This window comes from Spermophilus citellus, assembly GCF_964194105.1.
Source record: "Spermophilus citellus genome assembly, chromosome: 9".
NCBI classification, from domain to species: Eukaryota; Metazoa; Chordata; class Mammalia; order Rodentia; family Sciuridae; genus Spermophilus; species Spermophilus citellus.
Window position 1 is genome coordinate 94,739,496 of NC_138191.1, and position 8,665 is coordinate 94,748,160.

The window sequence follows — 8,665 nt, forward strand, 5'->3', positions numbered from 1 at the left end:
CCTGCAGGCTCCTCAACAGGGCACTTCTTCAGAATGGCCCGCGACACTCTCCTCTCCTCCTCCAAACCCTCTTTCTTCTTTTAGAGAAGGTTAACTTCTTTTGTGTTCCTCAGTAGCAGTGATGATTCTTAATGATGATAACTGAGATAAGATGTGAATAGTCCTTCACAGATAGGAAGTGTTTTCACATGTATTATTTATTCATTTAAGCTTTACAGTAAATATAGGAAGTTAGTTTTCTTTTTAATAACATTTGCACACAAATCCAGGGCAGGAAGATCACCTGAAATCAAAGAGTGTGACTTGGTCCCAGTTCCACAACAATATCCCTTTGGGGACTGGATCCTGCTGCTGGGCTCCTGGGGTGACACTCTTTCTGCCCCATCGTGTTTCTTCTCAGATGCATCAGGAAATCACTCACCACAGACACTGGCAAATGTATCGTGTCAACAGCTGCTGAAAGCCCTTTATTGAGGACAAAAAATAACGATTGTAATTGAGTAATGCCATCTCCAAAAAGACAAGGCTGCCAAAGATAACTTTTGTCTAGACAGCACTTACTATATAGTAGGGCAGGAGGGTGAGTTGATTCCCAAGGCTTTCTCCTCCCAGGAAACTTCTCCTTTCCTTAATCTGGAGAGTGTTGAGTATGGTGGACCAGAAAGCCCAAAGGAAATTTCAGGGCCAAGACACACTGAAGTGCATGCAAAATCATCAGCAGCAAACAGGGTCTCTGTTGCACATGGCGGTGGGATCAGCCTTCATTGAGGACTGCTGTTCCTGAACTATGAGCACAGAGATGACTCAACACAACCCATGCCCTTGAGTAGCTGACAGTCTAGAAGGGGAAATATGACATGGCATTGAAGGATCACGCATCACGGCCTGTGGCCTAATGCTGAAACGGAAGGTCATTAAAAGTTCAGTAGGGGAACCAAAGAGGGAAGAGAAGGCAGCTCAGGGAAGCATCCTGGTGTCCAGGGTGCAGATAAAAGAGTCTCTTTCAGAATATTAAATAAAGTCCAGTGACACACAGCCACACAATGGTACATCTATCATTTGAGCCCATCCATTCATCTCCGTAGACTGCCACTGAAGTTCTCTTGTCTGTGGTCTGCACAACAAATACCTGTGGTGTTGTTGAAATGCAGATTCCAGGCCACTCTCCAAATTGGTCTGTAGTGTGCCTGGAAATCTGCTTTTTCAAGAAGAACCCAGGTGACTCTGAAACAGATAATTTGAGTGGTACACTCAAACCCCGAAATACCAGAATAGACAACTCTTGTCTTCTTCTGCTTCTACGATTCTAAAATCCTTTGGCTTTTATAGTTATCTGCCCTGTGCTGGCATCTAAACTAGAGTCTCCGTGGCCAAGAGCATGATTCCTACCTTCAGGTTCACTTACCCACAGTCAGGAGTTGAAACACTCTTGGGCTCCAGGAACTTTTAAAAAGACAATTCAGTTGTCATACTCTGCCCTTCACAAAATGGCCCTCAAAATGTGCTGATCCAACCGTCCATGGACCTGGAGGTGGAGACCTGGCCACCACCCAGACTTCCTGCTTCTGGTGGACTTGGTTCTTGGTGAGCTCCAAGCAGGCGGGCCCAGCAGGACCAGGCTGTGTGTGCTCCAGGCAGGGCTGGCATCGCTGCAGCAGGTGAACGCTGGCAAGAAGACTCCAGAACATCTTTTCCAGTGTGACTCATTTCCAAAAATAGCCCCAGAAATTGTAAGTCTTTAAAAGCAGATCCTATCTGCCTTGTGGAAAACTCCAGGTCAGCACACAGTCCCTGTAGCTGTCTTGAGTCAGCATCCACTTTCCCAAGTTCATTCACATTCTCAATGGCTCCTCTTTTCCCCTTTCCTTTCTAGTTTTTCTAGTTCTTTCTCTTCTTCCTGCTTTTTCCACATAAAAGCAAGATACAAAGAAGTGAGTTTGCGTAGACAGGCACTGAACCCACAAGCCAGGGTTAGTGACTTCTGTGTGTCACTGTGCCATACCTGTGATCCACATTTACATCCCATAATCCTGATGGTAACCCCCAAGAGATAGGCATTGTATCCCTCACATGGGAATTTGGCTGAAAATGGCAAACCTTGGATTTGCAAACAAATCCATCCCACCTTAAAGAACAAAGCTTCTCAGCAGCTCTCTGTGGCTGGATGGGAGTGGGAGAGGGCTGTGGTGCTAGAGCCTTAACAGCCATTCATAAGGAGCTGCTCCCTGCACATTTCTTATCTCCTCATCTTGTGGTGTGGATGGGGCTCCTACAGCCTAGAGCTGCTTTGTTTGTGTGTAGTCTTGCTCTTGAAGGAAGAGCCACATTGTCCAGAGTGTTTGGGTAAATCAAATCACCTTCCGCCCTGAGATCTGATCACAGAATAGCTTGACATTCTGACTCAGCAGGAGGTCAGAATCACTTCCCCAAGACCATATCAAAAGGAGCCAAAATACTAGAAGGCAGAAGAGAGCTATCATTTTCCCCCTCGCCCTAATTACCCCAATTTTAAGAGTTTTCAGTGGGAACCAATGCGGAAAAAAAATTCAGTAGTAGAAAAACAGAACTAGCAAGAAAGTCATGGCTAAAGTCACACCCACCCACACAGACACATCGCATCTGTCAGCTACAGGCCTATCCGCGGTATTTTAAAATCACTCTCTTCCTCTTTGTCTTCATAGTGCCATCCCAGGACTTATCTTCTCCTAGACTCTGTAGTCCCCATCTTGGGGCTCCCTGTATCTTCTCTGACTCCTTTGAGTTATTAGCACAACCTGTTGCAAGACTTTCCAGTGCTTTATCCTTGACAATGATGTCTAGAAAGGAGGTGTCTGAAGTGCTGGATGTGTCCAAGGAGGCCTCTCAAGTTCAGGCCCTCTGCTCTCCAGCTTCACTGGACAGATGGCTCTGTCCTGGCCACACTGAGCATCAGGAAGTCCTGAACTTTCTGTTCTCCCCGCCTCCTGCACCCCAGTGGCCGCTGCTCCCTCTGCCTGTAACAATCTCCAGGACACTCCCTACCTGGGGAACCCCTCCTTATCCTCCAGAGTTAAGCCCTAATAGCTGCCCCCTGGGGGAACTTTCTAAGGGCCACTCCCCACCCCTTCAGTCTGAGTTAAAAGCCACATTCTCTGGGCTTCTTTTCCACTCTGGCCTCTTTCTAACACAATCCTCAAAACACAATATTGTGGAGGCCATCTTCCTACGTGACACTCCCTCATTGGCATGGACTTACCTTGAGGACCAAGAACTGTGTTTTGGGAATATTCAATTTTGTATTCTTGGGACTCAAAACACAGCAGGGGATTAATAAATGTTTAATAATTGCCCTGACTCTTTTTTCAGAAAAAGTAATGTATAAAATTCAAAAAATCAGAGAAATGAAATTAAAAGCAAATGTCCTGAGCACCGTAGGTTAGACCTCCTCTTGGTATCTAGCGTCCAGTTTTCTTGTTTGCTGAGACAGTGCTCATTGTGGTATATTCTTTTGTACAGTGAGATGACCTGTGGAGCTGGGCTGTGGACTGGGAGTGGGTTTGTTCTGTGGACCTACGATAGGTCCACTCATCTGTGTAGAGCTTTCCCAGCCTCGGCCTCCAGGTAGAGATCACCCAGGAAGTGGAACTGTTCCAAGCCAAGAAGTTTACCACTTTTACTAGAGCTTTTTGTGTTCTGTTGTTTAAGCATTAGGAAGATGAAGCCCTGTTTGAGTCTTGATAGGATCATGTTTCATGATCCCCCCTCAAAAAGTGTTTGTGTAACCTCAAGCCATACTGAAAGCAAGGAGGTGGGATTCTGCCTGACCTCACTCAACCCTTCATCTTGCTGCCTGGCCGTGTGCATGTGGCATCCAAGAATGTGCTTCCCCTGAAGTCTGTTGGTCTTGTATATATATATACTGGTAGAACCCAAGGCCAGAGCACTAGCTTTTCATGAACTAGGGGGAACTTTAGAAATTCAACAACAAACATCTATTGACCACCTGGTAGGTGTAAAACCCAACTTAGGTGCTGTGGGTAATCTAGGGTGATAAGGACTGGGTCTCCTCTAGAGTCTCCCACCCAGGAAGAACAGCCAGCTAGCAAAGCTTTGGAGACAGGAGGGAGCATCACTTAGTCTAGGCTCAGTAATTACTGTGGCATCCACAGCATTAGAGAAAGAAATGTCTTGTTATTGGCACAGTTTTAGGTCTTCTTGATTTCACTGTGACCTTTAACCTTCATATTATTTCCATCTTGCAGTTAGGCAACACAAACTCTAACATGCAATGGATATGAGCCCCAAAATATTAGATTGGGAGATAAATCAGTAGATTAAGGGGTCAGTGGTTCAAGTGTTTGTTGGGGATGAGGGAGTTGTTCTCTGCCCGATTTGCCCTCACAGATGGAATCTAGGAGAAAGATCTCTAAGAAACTAGGACTGGGAGAGCCTGCTGAGATAGTGGAGCTAAGAGCCAGTGATGGAGAGATGGATCGAGACCTTTACCTTAGAGACAAAGCAAAAAGGGAGGATGATTTCAGGTAAAGAAGTAGATACAAAATCTGCACCTGTCTGATGATAGCATCATTTTAGTACAGTAGGAAGGGAGGGCATGGGGGAGAGAAGGGGCTGGGATAGGGAGGAGTTGAAAGTTTCATCATTGAACACATTGAACTTTGATCGCATCTGTTCAGTTTTTTTTATACTGGGGGCACTTGAAGACCACCTCCCCAGCTGCTCCTAATGGATTCCCTTGCTGGGAAACCCGGAGCCCCCTAGCAGCTGGCACACAGGGCACTTCCTTCCTTCCTCTCAAGTTTGACCTTGGCTGGGAGACAGACCTTTCTGTCCCAACCTTTTCTCTGTTCAGATTGCCTTAGAAAAGACAGGGAGAAAAGGCTTAGATTTTTTTCCCCCTTTGCAAAAGGGTACTTTCAGTGGCTTTCAAGCTAAAAATGTGTTAAAGGGTGACATTTCTTGGCTAAGATCCCCTTTTCTTGTAGTAGCCAACAAAATGAAATGTTTATAATATGTAACAGGCTCAAAATTAGAAGATACGAAAGAGTTTTGTGGGTCTCCAAATTTATTTATCTTCTGGCCACTCCATTCCCCTCTCCTGGGGTAGCCAGCATTACTAGTTTCTTTATGACACTTTGTTGATTGCTGTGTTACTAGAGAAGTGACATTTTGGAAATCAGTTCAACAAATAATCCAAGGCCTTACCGTGACCGGGCCCTGGCTGAGTCTTAGTTTTGGTGAAGTCTTCATTTTTTTTTTTGGCTAGTAAGGTGGCCAGAATGAAAAGGCAGTACCTTAATTGTTAGTGAGCATATTACCATCTGCAGGTATTGCAAAACATTTCAGTTCTGAAAGTGTGGGATGTAGAATTTGAGGGGGCAGTGCTAGGGATTGAACTCAGGGCCTTGTGCATGCTAGGTAAGCACTGTCCCATTGAACTACATCTTTGCCAGGAACTTTGAAAGTATTTTATTCCCCACTTCCATTCAGCTATGTATTTTCTATTAAATTACACAATTGACAGTTGCCACTTATAATTACTTAATACAAACCCCTGCTGCTAAATGGCTCAAGTGGAAATCTGTGTATTTACTTTGCTTATCTAAAACAAAGCACAGGTTTTTGTTATTCCAGTAGCTCATCAAGTTCTTGACCCTTGCATCATAGCTCCTTGACACAGCAGCTACATCTGAGCCATCTTTATATGCTTGCCAAAGGGTTTTCAGCACTCAATGATTCTAGGACAGACTCCTAGGTCACATGCCCAGAGGAGGAAGAATGCTGGGTATGAGGATAGGAGATTTTTTTTTATTGACCTTTTTCCTCCAAGTTAGTTGCTGACTCCCTCTGCAAAAAGACCTGGCTTCTTGTCCCATATGAAATGATTGCTATCATGGGGTTTTTAGGAAAAAGTAGTCACTGCTGCTTCCTTACTTCAGCTCCTGTTGACAGGAGTTCATATTGGCCAATCTGACTCGGTTACACCCTGAATTCCTTTGTAAGGAAAGGGAAAGTAGCGTGGATTACTGACTAATTATGACTTGCTTCCCTTGCTTAAGAACTTCTCTTTCATCGCTCATTTGCCCTGAGAAATCAGGAAGTCTGGGGTTGTAGGTACAGAGCACTGGACTGAGTCCATAAAACTGGATTCTACTCTTGCACAACCTGGGCCATGTCACTGTCCTCCAGACCTTAGTTTCCCCATTCAAACAATAAGAGTTGGACTATATGATCTCTATGGTCCTTCCGGATTTAGAGAGCTATGGTTTAGGGCTCTCTTTTCCTAAAGTCTGTGTACCTCCCACCTTCCTTCCATTTGCCTCTGCCTGTCCCCAGATCCCAAGTGGCAATTACTAATTCGGATCTCTGATTTGTGCTCTTAGGTATTCTTCGTGTCAGACCTCTTCAAGACTAAGACGACACTCTCCCTGCCTTCGCCTGCCATCAGGAAGGAGATTCTTTCACCTGTGGACATTATTGACAGGAACAATCACCACAACATGGTGTAGGTGCTGCCCGCCTCCTGAGCTGGTTTTTTTTTGTACAATGACTGCTGACAGCAAGTTCTTGCTGCTCTCCAATCTCATCAGACAGTAGAATGTAGGGAAAAACTTTTTTGCCCAACTGATTTTTGAAAAGGAAAAAAAAAAAAAAGTCTTACCTTGTGGCCTTCCAAAATAGGTAGCGTTCACCTATGTGGAATCAACAGCAAACTAACACCAAGTGCCGGAGTCCTGGATGTGCAGTTGGTTTAAGTGTTCATGTTCTAGTGAGCACGGGCCTGTCCCACCACAAACACTAAAATGATTTTGAGTCTTCTGGTCACCTTTTGTGACCTGAGAATCCCAGGCCTGTGAGAAAAGTGCAAACTCAACGTTGTAGCACACCACACCAGAATTAGCACTGAATCCACAACCTAGCCTTGGGGAACTCCCCTCTTGCATTCCCCCTTCTCTTCCACTCTATTCTCTACTGTGACTTTGGTTCAGAAAATTTTGTTTTCTTAAATCTAAGGAATGAGCATATTTGCTCAGTCAAGTGGTCAAGATCCCAAATCCAAATCCCTAATCCTTAGGATTTTCTATCACAGCTCCCGACCCCTGCACAGTCCACAGGCCCACAACCATGGTCCCTCACTTTAGAGATTAGAAGACTCTTTGTGGGATGAGTGAACTTCACAAATAGCACAATTTCAGAAGAAATGGAGGGTCCAGGCCTCCATTTGTCTTCTTTTGACTCATCGTCCTGTGATGTTGTGATGTCGATCACAGGATGCTGATGTTGTACACGTCAATCACCGGGCACTTGCACACTCTTAGAAACGGTTAGACTTCGGTTACTGCCATCTCCCTTGAAATCCGGGGTTTCCTATGAGTGTCCAGAGATGAGCAAGGGCATGGTCTGCCTCTGGCTGATGCAAAACAGCCTTCTGGACAGGAGACAGGGGAGGAAAAGGGCAGAATGAAAGATGAAACAACCTTTCAGCTACTCCAATTCGGAGGGAGCCAGAGTAGCAGCCGGTCTCCTGCCTGAAAGGCTACCCTTCAAGATAACGGAGCGGAGAGGGTTTCCGTGGGAGTTGCTCTTGCTAAGCTGTGTAAAGCACTGTTGTCTTGGGGTTGACCCCTAGGGCAGTTCTCGGTAGGTTCTGCTGGGCAGAACACATGGGTTAAATCTCCGTAGAGTTTTCCTCATTCTCTATCCATAAGTGTCCTTCCAAGCAAGGTCGTACTCTGGGTGGTAGATGGGGACCCCTTCTACTGGACCTTTGAGGAAAGGAGGAAGAAAGAAATGCTTCTTGATCTTGGATGCAAACCTTTCAAAGGGCTACATGTAACCATATGGATCAACCACATGCACATCCTTGTTACAGAATCCGTCCTTTCATTTCAACGTATAGCAAGCTATGATTTTTATATATAAATATTATATAAATAATGTATAAAACATTAAAAGTTAACTATGTAAAATATTATTTCTGAAGCAATTTTAGCTATATCCACTATGATTATAAACTGTGTCTCGACCTGTGTTATTTACTTTAGCTGCTTAAAAAAGCAATGAGTTAATTTTTTTTTAATCTCAACTAAAATATCAATAGTTCTGTGGTAGCCATTGTTTTACAATGAGAGAAATAACTGCAACTAGAGAAAAATGTATAAAAACATTAAATTGTCAGTATTTTTGTAAGGTTCCATTTTGTAAAGAGAATAATATTCAAAGACTTTTGTAGCATACAAAGTGAAAACTTGTATCTGCGAAACTATACTTGTATTAAATGTGCTTTTTAAATAAAAGCTCATAACACAACTAATTAAGGAATCCGAAGCTGGAATGTTGGAGGGATGTTTGTGTTGGGTGCGTGGGTAGGAGGAGAGGGAGGCAGGCCAGCCTCTGATTGGCCTCCCTCAGGGCACCGCCTTCTGATTCTGTCAGTAGGCAACATGGCAACCAGAGGAGAGATACCAGTGGCTAAGCTGCTCTTTCATCTCTGAAAGCCTGTTTGCAGAGTGAGGCTCTGGCTCTGTCTCATCTCAGGGGCTTCTAAAGAGCTTTTGTATTCTAAGAGGGGTTTTAGGGAAGTGGGAGCTGTGAGGCCCCCCCAAGGCAGATAAGGAGCCAGTCTCAGATAACGTGGGCTTGGGGAGCTGACTGGGGGAGTCCTTCA

General features: G+C 44.7%; 1 protein-coding gene and 1 long non-coding RNA gene across 2 annotated transcripts in view; one reads left to right on the top strand and one right to left on the bottom strand.

Moving 5' to 3' along the window:
* The window catches only part of PLPP3 (phospholipid phosphatase 3), an 80,320-nt gene extending 72,009 nt beyond the window's left edge, over positions 1–8,311 (top strand). Inside the window, exon 6 of the mRNA XM_081308920.1 lies at positions 6,381–8,311. Coding sequence (XP_081165046.1) covers positions 6,381–6,506 — 126 coding nt within the window. The 3' untranslated portion in view covers positions 6,507–8,311. The remainder of the gene's footprint in view (positions 1–6,380) is intronic.
* Positions 299–6,368, bottom strand: LOC308657338. Its single transcript, XR_014023903.1, has 3 exons — positions 1,406–6,368; positions 562–838; positions 299–465 (listed from the first exon to the last, which is right to left on the bottom strand). It is a non-coding gene; the product is annotated as an uncharacterized lncRNA (long non-coding RNA).
* Positions 8,312–8,665: the final 354 nt, after the last annotated feature.